At 40.2% G+C, this 26,297-nt stretch overlaps 1 protein-coding gene across 1 annotated transcript in view; it reads left to right on the forward strand.

The window, feature by feature from the left end:
- Positions 1 to 26,297, forward strand: part of NETO1 (neuropilin and tolloid like 1) — a 96,502-nt gene that overhangs the window by 62,655 nt on the left and 7,550 nt on the right. Inside the window, exon 7 of the mRNA XM_081561971.1 lies at positions 4,648 to 4,876. Within this exon, the coding sequence (XP_081418097.1) occupies positions 4,648 to 4,876 (229 nt within the window). The remainder of the gene's footprint in view (positions 1 to 4,647; positions 4,877 to 26,297) is intronic.

Here is a 26,297-nt window from a genome sequence, read left to right on the forward strand (position 1 = left end):
CAGATTTCTATTTTATAGTCCAGTTCTCACATCCATACATAAATACTGGAAAAACCATCCAGCTTTGACTAGACAGACCTTTGTTGGCAAAGTAATGTCTCTGCTTTTTAATATGTTGTCTAGGTTGGTCATAACTTTTCTTCCAAAGAGCAAGCGTCTTTTAATTTCATGGCTGCAGTCACCATCTCCAGTGATTTTGGAACCCCCCCAAAAATAAAGTTTCTCACTGTTTCCATTGTTTCTCCATCTGTTTGCCATGAAGTGATGGGACTAGATGCCATGATCTTAGTTTTCTGAATGTTGAGTTTTAAGCCAACTTTTCATTCTCCTCTTTCACTTTCATCAAGAGACTTCACTTCACTTCTTCTTCACTTTCTGCCATAAAGGTGGTGTCATCTACATATCTGAGGTTATTGATATTTCTCCTGGCAATCTTGATTCAAGCTTGTGTTTCATCCAGCCCGGCGTTTCGCATGATGTACTCTGCATATAAGTTAAACAAGCAGGGTGACAATATACAGCCTTGATGTACTTCTTTACCGATTTGGAACCAGTCTGTTGTTCCATGTCCAGTTCTAACTGTTGCTTCTTGACCTGCATACAGATTTCTCAGGAGGCAGGTCAGGTGGTCTAGTATTCCCATCTCTTTCAGAATTTTCCATAATTTGTTGTGATCCACACAGTCAAAGGCTTTGGCGTAGTCAATAAAGCAGAAGTAGATATTTTTCTGGAACTCTCTCGCTTTTTTGATGATTCAATGGATGTTGGCAATTTGATCTCTGGTTCCTCTGCCTTTTCTAAATCCAGCTTGAACATCTGGAAGTTCACGGTTCACATATTGCTGAAGCCTGGCTTGGAGAATTTTGAGCATTACTTTGCTTGCATGTGAGATGAGTGCAATTGTGCAGTAGTTTGAGCATTCTTTGGTATTACCTTTCTTTGGGATTGGAATAAAAACTGACCTTTTCCAGTCCTGTGGCCACTGCTGAGTTTTTCAAATTTCCTGGCATATTGAGTTCAGCACTTTCACAATACCACCTTTTAGGATTTGAAATAGCTCTAATAAGAATGGTCTTTAAATATAGAAGGTTCTTCAACTTCAGCCATGCTGCTTCTTGTAAGAGTACACACCATTCACCTCGCATGGAAAATGTCAAATGAGAAAACAGGGGCCAAATATGCGAATTGCCTTTTTAACTATATCAGTGTTCTTCTATAAGATGATCTTATTTTTAAAGAAAATTTAAAACAGCCATTTATTTCAGAGGGACACATTTATTTTCTGTGAATTTCATTCATATGTCAACCATCAGTATGTTTCTTAGTCCCTTTAGAAAAATAGAAATGGTTTGTTTTGCTTGCTTATTTGTCAATTTTGTTGTAGTTTGTTTTTGTTGAGGACTATAACTTTTTTCTTGGACTATCAGTCTGAAAATTTTCAAAAAAATTTATCTGAGTCTGCAAAGTTTGATACCAAGGAGAAAATTGTCAGGCAGAACTGAGTTGAATATTGATTTATTACTTAAGGTCCTGTGTTGCTTTAAGAGCATTACTTTGCTCTTTTAAATGTCATTTTATTTCAAAATAGTTGTAATAATAGTGTACATCACTGTTGGAGAGATTTGAGTGAAATAATGCCTTTGCACAGTGTCTTGAGTTATTGTCAATATATGATGCAATTAGTTAGCATTTTAAGTTGTATTTCAGAGTCAGAAAAAAACCTGACATAACTGTCCAGACATACTCACCCCTGAATCAACCTGAAAATATCACACAATCAAAAATCTTTCTCTCTTGAATTAGTTGAACAATGGCTTTAATTATTTTCTTTCTGTGGGCATTGTGTTTGTTTTGTATAACTTTGTAAGAACACTGGAGGGAGGGATTTTCAGTTACTCTGCTCAGTATCTTCTCCCGTTAGTAACTATGTGTGTTTACAGTTCTAATTGCATATTACTTTGAAAGAAAGTGAAAGTTTACTCGCTCAGTCATGTCCGACTCTTTGCGACCCCATGGACGGAGGAGCCTACCAATGGATTTTCCAGGCAAGAGTACTGGAGTGGGTTGCCATTTCCTTCTCCAGGAGACCTTCTTGATCCAGGGATCAAACCCAAGTCTCCCATATTGTAGGCAGACGCTTTACCATCTTAGCTACCAGGGAAGCCATTATTACTTTGAGGGCTAATTAAATATGTTGGAATCATTGTGTACCATTTGAGAATATAAATATATATTTGATTTTTGTTGCATTTAAGTTTTTCTACCTTCCAAGAATACTTAGAGATTATAGTTATTTATATTTTTATACAGTTTTCAATTTGTTTGCTTTTCACCAGGATGGGGCTAATGAAAAGATCTTTAAGAGTTCAGGATTTTAATCCTGTTTAAGGCTTTCATATTGATTTATTTTCCTTAAGTAAGCTATTTTGTCTCCTTTGCTTCCTGGAAAAGATCATCTGAATGACAGATACAATTCCTTTTTACAAATTCATGTGAAAATTTGAAAAACAAATTAGTTAGTAGAAACTTGGAAGGTTTAACATTTTCAGATATACCTTCCTAGGATGGACAATAGAATTTTCTGGATAATTTTCTGAAATGCAATATTTGGTTGGGAAGAGTAGATCTAAGATAGACTACATTAGTAATATTTGAACTTTTGAAAGAATAAAATAAAGCAATAACCTGGGACTGATAAACAGGAGGTTTTCTTAGGCTATAGGTTTTATAAGGCTGCAGTAATGGTGGCTCGGTGGTAAAGAATCCACCTGCCAATGCAGGAGACACGGGCTCAATCCCTAGGTCAGGAAGATCTCCTGGAGAAGGGAATGACTCCAGTATTCTTGCCTGGGAAATCCAAAGGACAGAGGAGCCTGGTGGGCTACAGTCCATGGGCTTGCATAAAGTTGGACATGACTGAGTATTTTATGTCATAATTTAGAGTTATATTATAAATAACTTGTCTTGAGAAATATTGCATACCATTTTCTACTGCAAATAATAAACTGTCATTTATTCTATATATATAATTATCATGATTTATAGCACTCAAAGTGTGGTGTTATGGGTGCCCAATATATATGTGATGGATGCTGAAAAAAATGAAGTCAATAAAGAAAACAAAATTTTAGTCAGTCATTAAATGTACATCCATTAAATGTTATGGTGAGTGCTTAACATACATAACACATGGTCAAACACTGAAAATAAAATAAGTACACCAGTGTCCCAGCTTCTTGGAAACACACAGTTCAACAAAAGTTACATATAACCTGTAACTAAAGCTTAAAATATGTCCAAAATAATATTGTAGCACAAAGGGAGAATAATGCCACTGTGGTTGGAGAATGGAAGAAGTCATTTTTTAATATTATTGTTACATGAGTTATAGGCATACAGCACTATAATTCACCACCTACATACTCGACAAGGTCATCACCGCCTCAAGACAAGTTACATCCATCACCATACGTTTGACCCCCTTTACTTATTTTGCCCACTCTCAACTCACTTTCCCTTTGGTAACAACTATTCTGGTTTTGTTTTGTTTTGTTTTCTGTCTAACAGATTGATTTTTTAAAACTGTGCTTGGTTTGGTTTTTAGATTCCACATATATGTGAAATAATGTTTGTCTTTCTCCATGTAACTTTATACAGCCTGATTCCTTTGGGGTCCATCCATGTTGCTTCAAATGGCAGGATTTCATTCTTTTTTGTGGCTGAGTAGTAGTCCATTATAGATATTTATCATTGGTTGAATTAATTGCCTTCCATTTTTGATGCACATTCATAGAGAGTCAAGTAATGTCTGTTGCTCTTAAAGCAGTATGTCTGAAGCACTGTAATACTGTGAAAGGATTACAGACTGGTTTGAGGGACCTTGGGTCTAATTTGCAATTTACATCATCCCAAGTCTGCATTTCCTGCATATGATAATAAATGTGCCACTTTATAGAGTTTTGGGGAATATTTAACAATAATCTATAAAGTAGGTTGTACAGTACATTTTACCCATTAAGTGTTAATTTAATTTTTATTTACATGGACTTAACTAAATGGCTTGACTCTATGTTATGGTTAGAATGACCACAGATTTAGCTGTATTTTAAAAATATATACTCTATCTTAAAAATGAAGCATTGTAGTTGTGTGAAATAATTTAAGCAAAGTAAAATCAGAGACTATCTTTTGATACCATTTCTGGTTTTGTTTGATGTTAGTACAAATGTTGCATTTCCACACATTTTTGGAAGTAAATTGAAGTCATGGAACTCTGATAAGAATGTATCAGCGATATTTAAAACACATTTGTGCTGATTAAAATAGAACAGTAAGTATGAAAACTAATAACTGATTCCAGAAAAATTAAGAGAAGACATAAGGATTATCTGGGTAAAAATACTCAGTGATGGAAAAGGGTACTTTTACCTACAAGAAAGGGTAATAACATTTGAAAAAAGTATTAAGCCCAAGTTGATCTGAGTGATATACGTCTTTACTTTCTACCACCCACAGGGACAAAATAATAAGGTTGATTGCAATCAAGCTTGTCTTGTGAGACTGAGAAAGAGAAAGGAAGCGCTGGTGCTTACTGAACTACTTTCCTCTTCTCAGGGAAATTATCGCGTCTTCGTTGTTGTTTTACAGATCTACTTACGGTTCTTGGACTATGAGATGCAGAATTCCAATGAATGCAAGAGGAACTTCGTGGCGGTGTATGACGGAAGCAGCTCGGTGGAGGACCTGAAAGCCAAGTTCTGCAGCACGGTGGCCAACGACGTGATGCTCCGCACGGGGCTCGGGGTCATCCGCATGTGGGCCGACGAGGGCAGCCGCAACAGCCGCTTCCAAATGCTCTTCACGTCCTTCCAAGAACGTAAGCATCTCCGCTTCTCGCTGCTCGGCCTTCCAGTGGGTCGGAGGGTGCAGATCTCATGCACTGTGAATGGAATTTCCTTCATGCAGCTTGAGCCTTAATAAGTTGTTCAAATCGCTTAGATTTCCTTTCCTTCACTTTGATCCAGAAACAGGAGAGTTACGTATTACCTTTTGATTACTTATATCAGCATATGCAGCGCTTCCCTGGTAACTCAGATGGTAAAGACCCTGCTTGCAATGCAGGATACCCGGGTTGGATCCCTGGGTTGGGTAGATCCCCTGGAGTAGGAAATGGCAACTCACTCCAGTATTCTCGCCTGGAGTATCCCATGGACAGAGGAGCCTGGTGGGCTACAATCTATGGGGTCGCAAAGAGTCAGACAGGACTTAGGGACTAACACAAAAACGCAGTATCAGCATAAGCACCGTAGCCTTACTTAAGACATTTCACACTACTAAACAGGGGTATGATGAATTCCGTTTGTCTTTGGGTTAGATCTTAGGAAGCCAGAGAACTGAGGCAGCAGTTTCCCATGATGTTTGAGTTTAAATCTTAAAAACTGCATAAAAATATTTGGTAGGTTCTCTTTAGTAGGCTTCTCTTGCAGTCCCATTGATTTTAAATAGGTCTGTGACTGCAGAGTTCCAGGTAAACTAGACAAAGAGGAAGAATTGATTGGGAAGAGAGTAAATAGAAAAAGTTCCAGAAACTAGTTTAAATGGCACAATGGATGATAGCCAGTTATGGGCAAAAGCACAGCAATTTTAGAAAATCATGTTCTTACAAATAATGAGTCATATGAATAGACATATATTTGGAATGTTCTTCAGAAACCCTGAATAATTTATGCTTGATAAATTTATGTAAATGAAAAATAACCCTAAGAAATTCAGCTTTAAGGAATCAGTACCTTGTCATTTGAAACTATACATTTAAAAAAAAAGGCAAAATGTTTTTGAAATGTCAAGGATTTCTCAAAGTTAGCTGCAGCAGCCACTATTTTTTTTTTTAATCCAAAAATGTTAAATGTATTAGATGATTACTTTGCACCATGAATGAATGATTTTGGCTTTAAATTGCTCTCTACTTACCCAGTTGGAGAATTCTATGGCACCAGAGGTAGTGAATGTCCCTCAGCTTTTCTGAATCTTGATACCATCACAGAGTATGTTAAGTCTCCCTTCCTGGATTATTGCAGATTTAAACAGCAAGTTGTTATCTTTGTCTTCATTTCAGGAATTGATCAAAATGTTAGAGCTAGCACATCTTTATTTCAGCAAAGTATCCGGACAAAAAAACCTCGTCATTTTTTACTTAGAATTTGAAGCAGTTCAGGCTAGAAGATAGCACATGTGGTGTTTTCATCAGTGAGCGCTCTTCTAAAGCCAATCGATCGTGCCTTTGGTGAGGGTCAAAGTGTACCTTATTTTTATCAGCCTTGGATAATCATAGACTAAGAACTTCTTTCTAGTTTAACATATATGGAAGGTCTAGTCAATGCATTAAATAATATAATAAAGTTACTGAGAATATTACAAAATATGCAATTTTTATCAAACCTGCACCATAATTCAGTAAGGATAAATTACAAAATGTCTTCTTACGTTTCATATGTCAAGCAAAGGAACCCAGACTCCAGGATTTCCTAAGATTTTATTTCATTTAAACTCAATAGAAGCCAATACTTTTTAAAAAATAATTGACAGCAATATCTAATGCAGTATTAGCTTGTGTTAACAAATGTGCAATAAGCAGTTCAGAGGAGATACTCTCACAGGAAACTGCAGTGGTCAAAATGCAAATTGCACAGCCTGTTCTTTTCTGAGTGTTATTAATGAGAGCATAGTAATTAGCTAGGAGCGACTGATCCGGATGCAGAAGCATTTGGAGTCATGGGAGAAGGCTAAATGTGAAGGTATCCCTATCCTAGAGATTTCTTTTGTCCAAAATGTGACAACTACCTTAAACTTGGGGGAGTGGTGGTATGGATTAATATCTGAGAAGTAAGATTAATGTTAAATTAATTATATGAAGCCATTTGAGTGTGATTCAGGAAAAAGTGTCTAGCTCATAGAAAGTGTGATATTACAACATTGAATGAACTTCCATGGAGAATATGTAAGAAGTGGGTTCTCATCAGGTGTGAATGGTGTAGGGCAAGTGTCTAGGCTGGACAGTGGGGAGGGAGGAGAAAGCTCCTTTCAATTCAAAGGTGAAGATCTGTGAGTCTTTAAAGTTCTACTTATTTAAAGAATGATGGGATTGTATCATACTGTGTATGTTTCGGGCTTCCCAGATGGTACTAGTGGTAAAGAACCTGCCTGCCAGTGCTGGAGATGTAAGAGATGTGGGTTTGATCCCTGGGTCAGGAAGATCCCCTGGAGAAGGAAATGGCAACCCACTCCAGTATTCTTGCCTGGAGAATCCCATGGGCAGAGGAGCCTGGTGGGCTACAGTCCACGGGGCCGCAAAGAATCGGACATGAGTGAGCACGGCACACACGTGCACAATAAAGATTAGAGATATGAATCAGAGACCAGCCCTTTCTTACTCTAATAATGAGAAAGCACCTTGGTATTTTTCTTAGTTCCCACATTTCTTAGATGGTATCCTCAGTTCAGTGTTGAGAGGTGCTTTAGGGCATATCCAATAATATTCTAATATCTTTCAAAATGTCTTATATTAGGACCATAAGATATTTTAGAGGGTAGATAAGAGCTTAGACGTCATGTATTTCAGTCCCAAATACTTTATAAATTCAAACAGAAAAAGAAACCCAGGGATGGTTAACTGACTTCCCTGAATACCCTCAACCCCATGCTCAATGATTTGTTAACAGCACTGAGGCGAGAATGTAAGACCTGAATCCTGATATTGGCAGGTCTCCATGGATACCTTTGTCATCTTTAAGGAATGAACAGAGCTCCTGCTTTCTAAAGATGATGATGATGTTAAAAGTAGATCATACTATGCATCACTCATGAAACATATTTGTCAGCATAGTTTTACTTGCTTTACAGACTGCATTTTCATTCTTCTGTCTTACCTAATGCATCTTACATTTGTGTTTCATGGTTACATTCTGTAATCACACATTGTACAGTGTCGTATATTACCATAAACATCAGACTAAAGTAGAATCATAACAAGGAGCTTCTGCTCTAGAAACATGAACCCAGGACCTAATGGATGCTAGTGGGAATATATTTTCAAACCATTTTATTTTTGCATTTGAATCTGTTGTTGTTCGTTGCTTTTGTTCAGTGGCTAAGTTGTGTCCAACTCTTTGCAACCCCATGGACTTCAGCACACCAGGCTCCCTGTCCTTCACTATCTCTCAGGGTTTGCTCAAACTCATGTCCATTGTGTCTGAATAAATCACAGAAAAGGCAAAGGATGAGTGTGTAAGAGAGAGGCACAGAAATTCTTACTGTGAATCATCAGACATTGAGGTTTCCCATGCACATTAGAGGCATTTTAAAAGTCTGGGTTAAATGCCAGCATTTGCAACAACAACAAATATTGTCTAGTATAATGGGGGGACTATAAGATCACTGAATGGAGAAGTATTTACCTTCAACTGTGTCATGAGGAATAATGTGATGTCTTCACTGGATCGCTCCCATAAATAGCATACTCCTGCCTGCACTGTCTTGCTGATTGTTCATCAGCCTTTTCTCAGCTCTACCTGAGATGGCTGCCTTGATTAATAGTATCACACTGCTGCTGGCTGCTGCTCAAAGACATTGGCTTCAGAGGAATAGTATCCAGACTTTACCCCACAGAGCAACTTTGAAACCTAGCAACTAGAGAAAAAAAAGTGATATTATCACCAAAGAGGAACTGTCTTACTTGATTATAGTCTTTCTAATACTGGCATTTTGTACTCAGATTATTCACAATCTCAGTCCACTCAAACAATTCATCTAGTGGAGATGAAAGCACATATAGGTACCCAAAAAAGATCTCAAATTTTAAAGTGTTATTAATAACCATGGATAGTGTTCTCTAAGAAAGATGACTTATTTAAACTTTAAATGTATTCTGAAATGAAGAAGAAAATATATTAACCATTGTGACTAATTTGCTTTCTTGGGTCAAAAATCAACAAATAAGAGGAAAAAATCATATTAGAAACACAAGTGAGGATAAAGAAGAATGAATCCAACTTGACAAAAACATAGAACACTTTGAATAATTCTTAAAGTGATGTTGAAAGTGTGTTATATTTTATTTTGGTAACTCAATTTAATATTGCCTATATGGATAGAGTTTTACACATTTGCATCACTTTATATAAAGACATTGTCTTGCTGTGAATAATCATTCAGATTTTTAAAAAATTGATTAGAATTAGTATAATTTCAACTTTGAGCATACTTATATATGAAAATGCATGATCAGTTATGATAGAACTGTAGGGTAAGTATTGGATGTGCATAATGGAGACATTAGCGAAGTGTACCTCTTCCCAGTGAGTCACAAGTCAGACTTTCTGAACCAGTCTTTTTCTGTGTTCCGAGAATTTGCAGCAACTGGAATGAATGAATACCCTGAGTAATATCTTATTCTGACTTCTCAAGTTCCACCTTCAACTGCTCTCCTACTCTTATTTAGACCACGATAAAATCTCAATTACTTAATGCTTGATTAATATGCAGCATATTTCTGATAAAAACAGACATGCAACTAAAAAGAGATGAAAAGAAAATTGTTCACTTTAAGGATGTGGGAATAATGGTTACAACACTTTGCTAAAATGAGATTATATATTTAGTTTCATATCAATTTATGGCAGAAGATAATAGAATCTAAACTATAGGTTTATTTACAGTAAAGAAATATATATACAGTAAGTTTTAATTTCAATGAGGAGTTGAGTTGAAACGTTCTGTGGAAGGCAGAATTCTGAGATGATCCAAAAGATTTTCACCTCTCAGTATTTGTTGTTGTTCAGTTACTAAGTTGTGTCTGACTCTTTGTGACCCCATGGACTGCAGCACACCAGACTTCCCTGTCCTTTGCCATCTCATGGAGTTTGCTCAAACGCATGTCCATTGAGTCAGTGATGCCATCCAACCATCTCATCTTCTGTCATCCCCTTCTCCTCCTGCCTTCAACCTTTCCCAGCATCACGGTCTTTTCCAATGAGTCAACTCTTTGCATCAGGTGGACAAAGTATTGGAGTCTTACAACCTTTCTCCCCTTGAGATAGGCAGAACCTGAGTAGCTTGAGATATGATTTTTTTCATTAAAGTACATCGTATGGTAGCAGTTATTTTGCAGATATAAATAAGATCCTTAGTCAGTTGATTTTGATCATCAAAAGGGAGACTTCCTTCACCAATGTGTTAAGTACATGTCTTTCACCTCCTTGGTTAAATTCATTCCTAGGTTATCTTCTTCATTTTGATGTAATTGTAGATGGGATTGTTTTCTTAATTTCCCTTTTGGATAGTTTGTTATTGGTATATAGAAGTGCACTGGATATCCTGGTTGGTCTGACTATACACTACAAATATTGATAATAATCTTTATGCCCTTTTGAAAGAAGTTTGCAAGTTCTAGTCCTTGACAAGGGTCTGGTTTTCTGCCTCTTTGTGTTCCTCCATTCATTCTGTGGTTCCTTCAGTAAACACGGAAGCACCAGGCACTGCTGGCACAAAGATGAATAAGAGGGTTGCTCCTCTCAAGGTGCAGCCTCACTCATTCAAATCGAATTCAAACGTATGACTCATTTCAGCAAGCATTCCCTTGTATCTGGAACTCTGTTCCTCCCACCACACACTTCCTCATGTACTTCAGTATATCATCCACTTAAAGGTTGCATTCTAAGAAACCAAATTCTCTTCTTGTATAGTTTTTTTTTTTCTTTCAGCTTTTGTTTATGCTAGTAGGATCCTTACTCTTCTGTCATGGTAATTGGTGATTATTTCACTGTTCAGTTTTATTACCCTACCCTGTCTTGTCTGGAAGACGGTTTGGCCTGCCAGCTGCTTCTTGTACCCAGTCTGCATTCTGTCCTAGATGGTACAAGTTCTCCATTTTGTAGTGCACAAGTAAAATTACCATATCACCTCAATAAGCTAAATTTAATGGATCCTAAAATGAAAAAAAATGTGTAGATTATAATTTGATTATTACTATGAAAGTACACAGAGCTCAGTAACACTCTGGAAAAATACACCAAAAAAAATTTGATAGTAATCAAATCAAAACTGTAATATTTAATTTTCCCTCTAGGAAAGTCTAGGCCAAACACATTTACAAGTTTGGGTCATGTGCTGAGATCAAAAATCATTATCAGTTCAATTCAGTACAGTCATTCAGTCCTGTCTGACTCTTTGCGACCCCATGGACTACAGCACACCAGGCTTCCCTGTCCATCACCAAATCCCAGGGCTTGTTCAAACTCATGTCCATCGAGTCAGTGATGCCATCCAACCAGCTCATCCTCTGTCATCCCCTTCTCCTCCTGCCTTCGATCTTTCCCAGCATCAGGGTCTTTTCCAGTGAATCAGTTCTTTGCATCACGTGGCCAAAGTACTGGAATTTCAGCTTCAGTATCAGTCCTTCCAATGAATATTCAGGACTGATTTCCTTTAGGATTGACTGATTTGATCCTCCTTGCAGTCCAAGGGACTCTCAAGAGTCTTCTCCAACAGCACAATTCAAAAGCATCATTTCTTTGGCACTCAGCTTTCTTCATGATTCAACTCTCACATCCATACATGACTACTGGAAAAAACATAGCTTTAACTAGATGAACCTTTGTCGACATTATAGTCTGTATGTATTTCATCAAGGAAAGAAAATTGTAAGTGCTAGAGGGAGCAAATGACCAATTATAAGGTAGATTAAAGTGTAAATTGACATTGTCCTGATACAGATCTTCATTCATCACTGGGTGAGTTTGTGTATTTTTAAAAGATTAAGACCGGTAACCCAGTAAATTGTTAGTCTTTGAATTAAAAGAATTGCAAGCCTGAGGCTATGGTCTCCATTGTACTTGGCTTTAATTCTTTAGTTACTCCAAGTTCTGGCCTTCCCTGGAGGCTCAGTGGTAAAAAGCTGCTTGCCAATGTAGGAGACACAGGAGACTTGGGTTCCATCCCTGAGTCAGGAAGATCTCCTGGAGAAGGAAATGGCAACCTACTCCAATTCTTGCCTGGGAAATCCCATGGACAGGGGAGCCTGGCAGGCTACAGGCCAAGGATTGGCAAAGAGTCCATCGTGACTGAGTGACTAAACAACAACAACACTGAAAGTCCTCCTTTGGAGAGCTGGCATGTTCAATAATGAAACCAAATATGCATTAATATCTTTAACAGAATGCTGAGTCTATACTAACAACTGTTACAGACATGTGTTCATCACCTATGAAAACAAGCCCTGGGCCCCATGCCTAAGTCCTAATAATAATCAGAGTGCAGACCCCAGAGAAATATAATATCCTAGTTATTGTAACTAGAGTGATATCTAATTACATACAATGCATAAATCATTGGATACTTGACCCAATGCAGACATAATCATAGTATAAAGCTATGTAATGATTTCTTGGCATCAAATGGAATGGATAAATCATGAAGTGGTCAGTGCCTTCTGTGAGGAAGGAAGTGGTCTCTGTCCATGGATTATAATATTCTTGTGAAGATGCTTCTCTTTTTGTAATAGCATATCTCTTAGAACTGTAGTAATATGCAATTTTAGAGGAAACATTGGGGGATCTAATAAATGTGAGTGGGATTAGATTGTGGATAGGATTTCTTGTATTAGAAAAGGAAAGACTAAGCTATAGCTTAATAAAAATACTGGATATCTTGACTGATAACTATGTCACATTGGAACATAGAGTTTTGGAAGCAGATATTGATTTTTCAAAAAAAATATATGAAGATGATAAAAGAAATGAAGAGAAGATGCACAAATCTATTTCTGGCCTCAAATCTAGTCAGCATTTTTCAAGTAAAATGGCATTTCCTCTAATGGCATAGTCCAAGATACATTTCATGTTTAAAGTATGGTGGCAGGGAAATTATTCCATTCATTTTGGGAAAAACAAAACATTTGTTTTAGGAGACAATTCTAATGGCTATATATATATATATATATATATATATATATATATGTATATATATGTATATGTATATATGCATATATTTCCTTTTATTTTTCTATAATTCTGATCTCACTGTTAAAAATTATACTTAGCAGCAAGTTATACATTTTTTAATATAGTTTTTGAAGTCTTGAAAGCTGACTCAGATGCTTACTCATAATTGGGATCTCTGATGTTTTAGATATTTTCTTCCATCAAATGCATAAGAAAAATTTAACTATTCCTTAGAAATTAAAAGCATTGTTAGAATTTAATGAGAAGATGGCACTTCATATCCGTTTTACTACTTAAAGAAGTTTTGCTCTGATATCTAGTTAGCAAGTATTTAAGGACCTACAATATAGAACCTGTTGTTCTGAGCCCCAGTGATAGGGGAGTGAGGAGAACAGGTCCCTTGCTTCTCATCCTTAGAAAAAGAAGCTAATGATGTGCAAGTGAGTTCATTTAAAAAGATAAACCCTAATAAGAATTGTGCAAAAACACCATATGAGGTAACGTGCTGGAGAGCGATGTGGACATGAGTGCCCTGGGTTGCTTGGGCAACCTTGGAGCTCAGGAAGAAGCTGGGTAAAGACCTGAGGTAAGGAAAAGGAGCTTCACAGGTGGCTCAGTGGGAAAGAATCTGCCTCCAATGCAGGAGACATGGGCTCAGTCCCTCTGTTGGGAAGATCCCCTGCAGGAGGAAATAGCAACCCACTCCAGAATTCTTGCCTAGAAATCCCATGGACAGAGGAGCCTGGCGGGCTACCATCCATGGGGTCCCAATGAGTCAGACACAGTTTAGAGGCTGAGCATGCATCCGTGTGCCGGAAGAAACCCCAAAACACACAGCCTGTGCTAAGGAGTTTTGGATTTGGTCTCACTTCACTGAGAAGGTTTTGGAGTGTTTTAAAAGGGAGTGAGGCTTCCTAACGCCCACTTGACTTCACATTCCAGGATGTCTGGCTCTAGATGAGTGATCACACCATCGTGATTATCTGGGTCATGAAGATCTTTTTTGTATAGTTCTTCTGTGTGTTCTTGCCACCTCTTCTTAACATCTTCTGCTTCTGTCAGGTCCATACAATGTCCTTTATTGTGCCCATTGTTGCGTGGAATGTTCTCTTGGTATCTCTAATTTTCTTGAAGAGAACTCTAGTCTTTCCCATTCTATTGTTTTTCTCTATTTCTTTGCACTGAACCCTGAGGAAGGCTTTCTTATCTCTCCTTGCTATTCTTTGGAACTCTACATTCAAATGGGTATATCTTTCCTTTTCTCCTTTGCCTTTAGCTTCTCTCCTTAGTCAGCTATTTGTAAGTGTTTGTCAAACAAACGTTTTGCCTTTTTGCATTTCTTTTTCTTGGGGATGGTCTTGATCACTGCCTGCTGTACAATGTCATGACCCTCCATCCATAGTTAGTCAGGCACTCTGTCTATCAGATCTAATCCCCTGAATCTATTTGTCACTTCCACTGTATAATCGTAAGGGATTTTATTTAGGTCATACCTGAATGGTCTAGTGGTTTTCCCTACTTTCTCCAATTTCAGTCTGAACTTGGCAATAAGGAGTTCATGATCCGAACCACAGTCAGCTCCCAGTCTTGTTTTTGCTGACTGTATAGAGCTTCTCCATCTTTGTCTGCAAAGAATATAATCAATCTGATTTTGGTGTTGGCCATCTGGTGATGTCCACGTGTAGAGTCTTCTCTTGCGTTGTTGAAGAGGGTGTTTGCTATGACCAGTGTGTTCTCGTGGCAAAACTCTATTAGCCTTTGACCTGCTTCATTCTGTACTCCAAGGCCAAATTTGCCTGTTACGCCAGGTGTTTCCTGACTTCCTACTTTTGCATTCCAGTCCCCTATAATGAAAAGGACATCTTTTTTGGGTGTTAGTTCTCAAAGGTCTCATCCTCGAAGCATGAGGGCATGCAGATCCAAAGACGTGAAGAGAAGAACGCCCCAGCGCGCGGGAGAATAAGAGAGAGAGAGAGAGAGAGGGAAAGAGAGAGAGAGAGAGACAGAGAGAGAAAAAGAGAGCACACGCACGTGAGAGAGAGAGAGGGAAAGAGAGAGAGAGAGAGAAAGAGAAAGAGCGCACGCACGCGGTGGGGGGCGGGGGGTGGGGGGATGCAGGGAGGGAAAGAGAGGGAGCGCGCACTTTGGCTCCTCTTTTTATATGTTTTTTCCTCCCCCTGGCCTGCCCTGTGCAAATTGGGCTTAGCCAGGAGTGCTGTTCTACCTGAATTCCTCACCCTGGTCCTCGGACCTTCCTTTGACCTTCCTTTGTTCTATTTTCGGGGGCTTTTCCCTTCCTTGTCTTTTAGCCACCGCCATTCTGGACTCCTGTTTCCTATTCTAACTACCTAACATTAAGTATATCCCTGGAGGGGGAACCTAGACTCTACTCCTAGGTTGCACCATTGTTTCTTTTGACTGTTCCTCTCTTCCCTAATTAGCATCTGTTTAAACCTGTTCCTGGGAACTCAAGGAGGGTCCTGGAGGCTGAATGGAGCCTATTTCCTATAATCCAGAAATGGGGGACCATAAACCCCAATCAGTTTTTAGATGATAAAATGATTTGTTTTGAGTTACTTTTTTTTTTAAGTTATTTATTTATTTTTGACTATGCGGGATCTTTGTTACCTTGAGGGCTTTTCTCTAGTTGTGGTTGGTTGTTCAGTCCTAAGTCATGTCCGACTCTTTGTGACCCCATGGACCCTCCAGGATCCTCTGTCCATGAGGTTCTCCTGGCAAGAATACTGGAGTGGGTTGCCATTGGTGTGTACGCTTCTCATTGTGGTGACTTCTCTTTTTGCAAGCACGGGCCTAACAGCACAGGCTCGATAATTGTGGCGAGTGGGCTAAATTGCTCCTTGCATGTGGGATCTTCCTGGATCAGGGACCGAACCCATGCCTCCTGCATTGGCAGGTGGATTCTTTACCACTGAGCCACCAGGGATGCCCCAGATGATAAAAATAATTTTTAAAGAAAAATAGGATCAAGCATCACTTTTATTTCCAAATTTTCTTGATGAAATACAATGTAATTTTGATTTGGAACCAATCTACCAAATGATAGTTTTATTAACCAGAAAGCACAGGTATTTGAAATATCAATGTTTCAGAGAGATATCTGACAGTTTTTATTTCCATTTTATTTTAATATTCTCTGAGTAGTATTTAGTGGATTTCTGGGCTTGAAAGGAAGTATAGTGGGTGAAGAAAGAAATAACCTGAATAGAGTTAACTTTAGTATTGGTCCATTAAATAGCAGTTATGAATTAAATATCTCCAGGTCATGCTAGTGGTAAAGAACCTGCCTGCCAATGCAGGAGGCATAAGAGATGCAGATTCAGTCCCTGGGTCCAGGAAGATACCCTGGAGGAGGGCATGACAACCCACTCCAGTGTTCTTGCCTGGAGAATCGCATGGATAGAGGAGCCTGGTGGGCTACAGTCCATGGGGTCTCAAAGCGTTGGAAACGACTGAAGCGACTTAGCATGCACCTAATTACAGAATTGGAACAGTACTTAAAGCATGTGACATAGTACTGAAAAATGATGATAGATCTGTGATTAATACTATAAAACATATGTTTTGTTATTATCATATTTTTAAATAAATTAAATTTTGGGTGTTTGGCTGCCCTTCTTCCTTTTGTCCTTCTTTATCTAATTCAAATATGCCGAATATTCATTTTGTTGTCTTCTGATCAAGTTTTTATTCCTTAAGAATCAGCCATGTATAGATGTAAAGGTTATTTGTCTCAGATGCATTCATAACATGAGCATCTGGAAGGACTGAATTGCTATTTCACCAAAGAATGGTAAATGCTTGCCACCTAATGGTAAGAATGGGAACATAAGAGGATTTAAAAATATCAACAACAAAAATTTCCAAAAGAAAGAAATGAATTCAGTGAAATATGGAGTTCATTATCTTTGAGTATAATAAAGTATAAATGTTATTTGAAAGCTACTCTTTTACTTCTTAAAATTTGAAAGATAAAATAGACTTGTTTGGATTAACGTTTGACTTTTTTTCATGAAAAATCATCAGATTTTCCCAATCATAAAAGTAACTATTTGTGTGTATGTGTATATATGAAAAAGTTTCCCAACAAAACCTAAATATAACTTGTAAATATCCTAGAGATAGTCATTGCTAACATTTCAGCTTAATATTTCCAGTAAAGGTCTTCATATATATATTTGCATGTGAGACTTTATAATTTAAAACAATTTGTATCCTTATTTTCCACCCAACTTTACACCTCAGTAGTTTCCCTACTACTCCCTGACACCTTAAGAATTGAGAATCCTACCACTATAATGATTTTTGAACATTGGAGCAGCACTTGCCAAACTTTTGTTTTTGAGGTTGTCTCTTAAGAGGTATACAAATAAAATTGGAGATAGTTGGATTGAACAAAGTTAAACAGACACTTTTTCGGCACGGAGGATCACGAGAAGGGTAACGCCAGGAGGTCATCTTAGGATATGGTGCTATGGTGGATCCTAAAACCAGGGAAAGGAGGGTCTCACATTCAACCACCACCAGCAGCTAGCAGGCAGCTGGCTGTAAGTCAGTCACATAGCTTCATTTGCCTTGAACATCAAGAAGGAGCATTTTGTCTGCAGGTAACAGAATATATGGGGCTTCCTTGGTGGCTCAGTGGTAGAGAATCCTCCTGCCAATGCAGGAGACTGCTGTTCAACCCCCGGATCAGGAAGATCCCCTGGAGAAGGAAATGGCAACCCACTCCAGTATTCTTGCCTGGGAAATCCCATGGATGGAAGAGTCTGGCGAGCTACAGTCCATGAGATCGCAAAAGAGTCAGACACAATTTAGTGACTAAACAACAACGTCCTGTCTCCCTGTTCTATAGATGTGGTAACTGAGTGAGTATTCTTGAAAAAGTAATCTCTCCGTAGGGATTATCACTCCTTAAGTCTGAGCTGCTGCCCTACCCGCTGTAGTGGTTAGTACTCTACAACCCCAGGACCAAGTGCCTGAAGAAGCACTCTCTAAGCTGAAGTTCATGGACAATTAACCTGGTCTAAAAAGGGTACTTTACACAATTGTCTTTATCTGTCCATGCAGGAGAGAAGAGGGAACAGTTTGGAAAGACTCAGTGTTCAAATATCCATTTTCTATGTCTAGAAATATCATTCTATGAATGATCAAATCCAGAGCACTGCTGTGCTTACACATAAGGCGTCTTTTGGCTCATGGAATATTTCAATACTTTCGATTTCTGGTTTTTCTCAAAAAGAAATATTTAGGGTTAGATTGGATGATAAAATGGTGAAGGTTGATAAATCCTGATGAAGGGCAGTCACTACACTCATTTTGTCTAAATATGCTTTTAAATAATTCAGAGACCAAATGCAATGCAAATTCTTTCTTCTCTATACTTGGGTTTTAACACCAATATGAGGCTATATTTGCTATTCTGAAAGCAACAGAAGACCTAGTCCCAGAAATAAGTAAAACTGCCTGTGTGAAATACTTTGAAATTTGAGGATTACTTTATTAGCTGCCACTTTATTATGTGTTGGGGGAGTGTGTAATTTCCTCAGTTCTGTCTCGCTGCAGCAAAAATTTGAAGTGACGGATGAATCAGTGTTACAGCTCAGTTTTATTTAGAAAGCAAAGGAAAATACATCCTTGGGCCATGAGGGCGGGCTGACCAAAAGATGTGAAGAGAAACCCCTGGCTCAATTTTGGCTCCTCTTTTTATATGTTTTTTTATCCTCCCTCTGAGCCTGTGCTGTATAAACTGGGCTAGCCAGGAGGGCTGTTTGTTTTACCTGAGGTCCTCACTCTTGTCCTCAGACCTTCCTTTGTTCTATTTTTGCAGGCTTTTCCCTTCTTTGTCTTTTAGCCACCACCATTTTGGACTCCTTTTTCCTATTCTAACTACCTAACATTCCCACCTCAAGAGATGGGAGGCCCAATTCTTTGGGAATAGGGATGTTGAGGTCTCTCTGGCTACTTCCTGCTGAAATGGGATAGCAAGGGACATTGGGCCTCCCCCTCTTGCTAGTCTCAATCCTCAGAGCCCTTATAGTGGTGTCCATCTAAGAGTGAGTGATGTTTTCTGTGGCCGGCTGTAGTTTTATATGTCCTTGTTAAACTGGCACTGCACATTGTAGCCTACTGACCTGGGCAGAGACAAAATGGGTTAGATAATTGATAATACATGGTGCAATCATAAACAGCATCAATATGGTGATAACAAGGATTAGTAGGGGCATTAGCCAGCTCCAAATTCCCATCGCCAGGAGAGGGATCCCCCAAAGAGAGATTGTAGCCATCCCGAGAACTCTCCAGCTCATTCTTTGAGGTTCTGTAGGATCTAGGATGTTTTTCTTGAGGACCGTGAGACTTTCTTTAACTTAGCTGCAAGTATTTACCCAGAAACAACACGTCTCATTCAAGATGGCTCAAGTCCCTCCTTGTTCAGGGATCAGGAGATCTCTCTCCTGTCTATTTTGGAGTACAACCCCTTCCAAGCTCTGTTGGCTCTTTAGAGCTGTCCTGAGAAATCTTATCCCCAGAAACTTAATTTTGGGGGTGTTCATTAGAATGGCACTCATTTGTAGTCCTGAGTAGGTATCTGAGATATCCCAGGGGCTCACAGGTGGATTGAGTGTCCTCTTCTGTTTTCTTCCATGGCTTGACTCGTGAGTAGTGAATCCAGGAGTCGTGTCCTGGAACCTTGACTGTTGTGGGGGTAGAAAGTATTACAGGGTAGGGGCCCTTCCATGTGGTCTGGTGTTGAGCCTTTGGGAACAAATCTTTCCAGACTTTAATTAGGACTTGAGTCTCTGGAGCATATAGTGGTGGCTCTTAGAATCTTTTGGGTGCTGGTTGACACCCCACAAGTGGATATATTGCTGGAATTGTCCAATGGCCATGGTATAAGACTGGAGGGTCTGAGCCTCTGGATCTAGGAAGAGGTCACTGACACAAACAAAAGGTCTCCCATATAGCATCTCATAAGGACTAAAACCAACCTGTTCCTTAGGGGCAATACAGGTGCGGAGGAGAGCTTTTGGTAAAGCCTCCTTCCCTCCCAGGGAGTTCTCCTCAGTTATCTTTTTTATCAGTGAATTTAAGAATTGGTTGGCTCTTTCTACTTTTCCTGAAGATTGAGGCCTCTGGGCACAATGGAGATAATAAGTAATGCCGAGTGCTTTAGAGACCCCTTGGGTGACCATAGAAGTAAATGATGTCCCATTGTCACTTTGTAATGACCTGAGCAGACCAAATCTCGGAATGATTTCAGGGAACTGTTTTGTTTTTGTTTTTGTTTTTTTTAACCCCTCCTCAGCCTTCTCAGTCCAGGTGGGAAAGCCTTCAATCCATCCTGTGAATGTATCTATCATGACTAGTAGGTATTTATACCCTTGAGAAACTGTCATCTGGGTGAAGTCCATCTGCCAGTCCTCTTCTGGGTAGGTGCCACATCGTTGGACGGGCTGGGCCAGCTGGGGTCTTCAAGCTCCTGGGGGGTTGTTTAATTGGCAAGTGGGACAAGAGGCGACCACTTGCCTTATAATCGTTTGGAGGCCTGTTACTCTGAAGGACCTTTCTAGTAATCTTTGGGGGGCCATCTTCCCTAAATGAGTGGTGGGATGTAAGGAGTTAACCAACTTTCATTGGAGGTTCCCAGGCAGAAAAAGGAGTCCTTCCTTTTGGAACCACCCAATATGATGTTTTTGAAAGCCCTCACTCTTAGCTTTAAGAGTCTCACCTTCAGTGTATGATGGAGTTTCTGGCAAATTAGTCTGTGGAACTAAGGTGGCAACCCCTATTAGGTCATTGTTCTTTAATGCTGCTCTCTTAGCTGCCTGATCAGCTGGTTGGTTCCCTAGTGCCACTTCTGTGCCCCCTTTTTGGTGTCCTTTACAGTGGGAGACTGAGACCTCAGCGGGCATATGAACTGCCTCTAAGAGCCTAAGGGTTTGATCACCATGTTTGATTGGGGACCCTCGGGTGGTCAAGTGGCCTCTTTCTTTCCAAATAGCAGCATGTGCATGTAGCACCAGAAAGGCATACTTGGAGTCAGTATAAATGGCTACTCTTTTTTCTTTTCCCAGCTCTAAAGCTCCAGTCAGGGCTATGAGCTCAGCTAATTGGGCTGAAGTACCTGGTGGCAAAGGCTTAGCCTCTATGGTCTCAAAATTGGAGACTACTGCATATCCAGCTCTTCTTTTTTCCATCCAAGACAAAGCTGCTTCCATCAGTGTACCAGATTTCCTCAGGATTGGTCAGAAGATCTTCTGACAACCCCTCTTGGGGTTTTGTCCAGTGGTCCAAGATTTCTAGGCACGAGTGAAAGGGGAAAGAGCCCTCAGGGATAGGCAGGAGGGTGGTTGGGTTAAGAATCTCACAAGGGGATATGAGGCCTGGATTTTCCATCAGCACTACTTGATATCTGAGGATTCTTTGATCAGACATCCATAAATGGCCTCTCCCATTCAGGAGTTGTTTCACTTAGTGGTTGGTAAAAATAGTTAGCTTGCCCCCAAGTGAGAGTTTTAAAGCATCTTCTATCTGATCTGCAATAGCTTCAAGATTTTGAAGGCAGGGAAAGATCTCTTCCCAATAAAGGAGTTGGACACTCAGGGACCACCAGAAACTGATGAGAAAATAGTTGTCCATCCCAGCAACAATGAAGTGCTTGGGTGAATCTTTTTGTAAGTGTTTTCCCTGTAGCATCCAAAATGGCACAGGTTTTGGGGAAGAAGACTCTGGAGCAGGAGGTCAGGACAGGGTAGATAGCCCCTGTGTCAACCAAGAAATTCTCAGATCTACCTGCCACATCCACCCTTGGCTCCAGCCCCATGATGGTTATCTGTGAAAGGCGGGCTGGCTGGAGCAGGCCTCTTCAGTCCTGTTGAACCATCATGAGGGAAGGCTTGGCACTTGACCTTGAGGCTCTTGGGCTCTCAGAGCAGAATGCTGCCCAATGTCCCAATTGATGGCATTTGTAGCAAGCCGTTTTATGAAACTTGTCATGGTTTCCACACTCTTTGGCCCAATGTCCTGCCTGTCTACAGATTAGGCATTTGCCTTGTGCCTTGTCCTTCAAGGACTCAGAGTTTGCCATAGGGATTCCCTGGAGGGTGGCCAGCATCTGGGCATGTCTTCTCTCTTTCCTTTTCTCCCTTTCCTGGGCCTTGGCCTCCCTCTCCTGTTCTCTGTTATAAAGGGTATTGGTGGCTGCCTGGACCATCTCATGTAAAGAGGCAGCAGGGTTCTGCTACTGGAGCTGTTGTAACTTTGTCTTGATACCTGGTGCACATAGGGACAGGAATTTGTCCTTTAAAATCACCTGTCCCTCATAAGAGTCTAAGTGCAGATTGGTAAACTGTTGGAGGGCCTCTTTTAGACTTTCCAGAAAAGCAATGGGGTTTTCATTGGACTCCTCAGTTATTGCTGGACCAGGCACAGTCCCAACTAATAGGCCTCCTTCTATTTCCATGGGTGGACTTCCTTAGAGGTGAGTCTTTCTGAAGCTTATCCTACCCAGTATTGTTGCAACCTGAGAGCCAGCCATCCCTGAGTCAGGTGCAGACCCCCAGGAAGGTTGAGGCATGACAGCCTCCTGGAGATCAAATCCCCAGGCACGTCAATGCATGTTGGCCTCCTGAGAATTGGGTCCCTAGGCAGGTCTTGGCAGGTCGACCTCCTGGGACTCCCAGGCTGGAGTTGGGCATCTCCAAGGTCTCCAGCATGACCAGTGCTGGGTAGGATTAAGGGGTTGTAATCTTAACTCTTTGCTGGTTTGTCCACTGCGAATGGGAATAGATATCATGATGTAAAGCAATCCATGCCTGTGCTCTGAGACTGGGAACCTCGGGAAATAGCCATAAGCCTTATCCTCTTATTGCTCTGAGGGAATGTAAGTCACTGATTTCTTCCCCTAGTCCTCCATAAGAGCAGTTTAAGGTGTTAACAATGGTAAACATTTCATTATCATAGATCTACTTTAGGTAATAACAGAAGTAATGACAAAGGAGTGGGTTACCTGGTCCTGTTAGGGGCATTAAGAGTATTTTAGTAATAGGCTGGGTGGAGGGATGTTGCCTACAAGGGGGGAGGGTCCTGGTTGTAGGAGTTAGTAAGTGGCTTAAGAACAAATTGATAAGAGGCAACAAACTAGATGTTCCATAAAAGTGGAGTGGAGGTTTGATCCAGGAGCATGTCTCCTATGTAACTTTAGGAGAAGGGTGGTAAGGATTTGGGTCCAAATGGCCTGCAGGGCTAACTTCCCAAATGGCGAACATTATCCCTGGAAGCCCAATCGCCCTTGAAGACCTGCCACCAATAGGTGGACTTCTAGGCATTGTGTGCCTGTCATCTGCCCTAGCGGGTTCACTGAGAAATGCTGTTGTTGCACATGTTGTAGGAAACATGGAAGATGAAGCCCTGAATATCTAGAGAGATTGGATATTATACAGTATTTCTCTCCCAAGGGCCATCTATTTTCTGGTTGTCCCTCCAGACGATTGTAAAGGCAACATTGTGAGCCCAGAAGGGGCTCAGGAAAAGAGCATGAAACAGGAGGACAGGGCCCAACTTTTGAAAAAATGGCATAGCCCAAGGGCATAACATAAACCGATTAAAATCAGATGGGTCCAAGATGACTGGTCAAATTCAACTAAACCTTGATCCTCAATCTGCAAGCTAAATGACACACCCAGAGGTGCCAGGACAGTTCCAAGGCACTGTCAAAAGACTGGGGAGGGGGTGGTTCCCCAATTGTTGAATGATCCTCCCACTCCTTAGCATATGGAATCACCCAGCGTGAAAACTAACCACATCACATTCCATGGCCACTCCCCTCTGTGATGGCCCACATCCTGAGTGTGCTTCTCTCTGAATCCGAACAAATCCACCTCTTACCTATCTCTGTGTCTCTCACTGAGTTTTTTACAATAAGACATCAAGAGCCTGAGCTTCATTAGGTCCTGAAGCCAGGCACCGTGGATTTTGGCTGGGCTTAAGTCCCAGTCGGACATGACTAAGTGACTAAGCATAACATAGAGTCCCTGCCACGTGGGTTTGAGTCCCAATCTTAGGTAAATGGTTTCAAGCACAACTTCCAGAAATGGAAAGATGATGACCTGCCCAATACTTTGTAAGCAGTGGCATAGATGGAGAGAGGAGCTGAAGGACAGGAGGCGAAAGCAGTGGGAAAAACGTGCCGAGGAATCCCCTTCATAACCTGCCATAAAATCTGCTAAATACCTGACCTGTGCTCACAGTTTTCATTGGCCTGATCCTTGGCACAAAGACGATTAAGGACAGAACTCCACCCGCTTGGGCAACAGCTACTAGGGCACAGCAGATAGTGGAGGCTTCAGCACACATTGGGGAGTAGCCCCTGCCAGAGTCCCTCAGTTGCACCCACTGCCGCCTGTTTGCAGGGAGTGTGAGGAAACAAGATATGAGAGATTGTAAAGGAATTAAGATTTTGTTAGCCATACGTCCTTCCAGCCATAGGAGCAAGGACTTCTACCCCAGCTGGAGGTCTTCTGGAATCTGAGACTGAGCCGCGTGAGCTTTCTGCCAAGTTTGTTTTGCAGTCCCGGTTTCCAGCATGCTGGGCTTCTTGTCACTTCCCCTGCGCTGGATTCTCTTGCATTCAGCTTCCACCATTGGAGCTTTCGCCGAGTTGGGCTTCTGATGCGTTTGGCCTCCGCCTCGCCGGGGCCGTGCCCAGGTTGTTTCAGCCAGGTTAAACCCAAGTCAGGGCACCGTAGATGTCAAAGGAGTGTGTAATTTCCTCAGTTCTGCCTCACCACAGAAAAAAATGTGAAGCGATGGATCAATCGATGTTACAGCTCAGTTTTATGTAGAAAGCAAAGGAAAATACATCCTTGAGGCGTGAGGGTGGGCCAACCCAAAAGACGCCAGGAGAAGAGAAGCCTCTGGCTCAGTTTTGGCTCCTCTTTTTGTATGTTTTTTTTCTCCTCTCCCTAAGCCTGCTCTATGTAAATTGGGCTAGCCAGGAGGGCTGTTTGTTTTACCAGAGGTCCTTAGTCTGGTCCTCGGACCTTCCTTTGTTTTATTTTCACGGGGTTTTCCCTTCTTTGTATTTTAGCCACCGCCATTTTGTACTCCTTTTAGTAAACCTTAATTTCTTGCAGATAATTTTACAAAATAAGGGGGTTGGTTTTTAAGAGACGATCGCTTTTGACAATGTATATTGAATTTCCAAGTAGAATAAGTCCTCTAAAAGTTGATAGAATATGTGCTTTTTCAGCAGTAGTCAGAAAACCAAATGAATGAATGAGATTTAGTTGCTGAGAAGATCACAATTTCTATTGTATTTGAAGACTTGACCTGAAGCGTTAGTTCTCCACCAGTAAACACACTTGCAAGAATCTTCTCTCTCTGGAATATTCAGAGCTAAACTGGCCAGCTAAACTTTTGTTCACTGATATTAAATTAATTAAAATATCTGTTGACTCTTTACTACAACTCTAGAAATATTAACCCACATAAGAAATTAAAAATAAGTTTTTTATTAAAACAAAAGCATGTCCCTTGCCTTAAAGAACTCATGGGGAAAGATGAAAAACTTATACTAAGTGTTAAACTCTTCTAAAAATTAAAAGTAGAATAAGATTTACAGCAAAGATAATTTTCAGATAGATTGGAATGACATTTCATAGCTCTATAGATAATTTAGTTCTGATAGGATTTGGATAGCAGAGTAGAGACAGAGTTTTCTAGGACAGAGAGACAGGGAGGGAACAGCGTGGCCAATGAACCAAAGATCTCAGGAACATGTGGAGGGCAATGGGAAGTGCTTATGGGCTGAATGTATGTATGTCCTCAGACATCCTTGAAGGAACAGTGAGAACATACCTTGCTTTGGGAGGCAGGAACGTGCCATTTAGTTTTTTTTAGCAGGAGGTAAAAGTAAGAATCTTTAATGAACTACTGTGCATTCACACTTTATATGAGAGAAATATTCAGATGTACAATATGAAGACAATTCAGAATCCAATCCTATTTTGTTTTTGGTGTCTGTGAGACAGAATTAATTTTTGTTCAAGGAGTAGAAGTTATGATAATTTGTTTCTTAGCTACTGCACAGTGTGCTTATTTGTTTTTGTTTGTTGTTTGCCTGGCAGTTCTATAAATGTTAGCAAAGGTGAGGAAGGAAAAATGAAACAGTAGTGGAATAGTAATTTTTTTGCAAGTGAGGATGGTTTCAATTAGCTGGCACATTTGCATAATTATCTGGTGTGATGTGTCAGGAATATGATTTTTTGACAGTCCTAGATGACC

This window comes from Giraffa tippelskirchi, chromosome 14, assembly GCF_054371585.1.
Source record: "Giraffa tippelskirchi isolate mGirTip1 chromosome 14, T2T-mGirTip1v1.2.pri, whole genome shotgun sequence".
Taxonomy (NCBI): domain Eukaryota; kingdom Metazoa; phylum Chordata; class Mammalia; order Artiodactyla; family Giraffidae; genus Giraffa; species Giraffa tippelskirchi.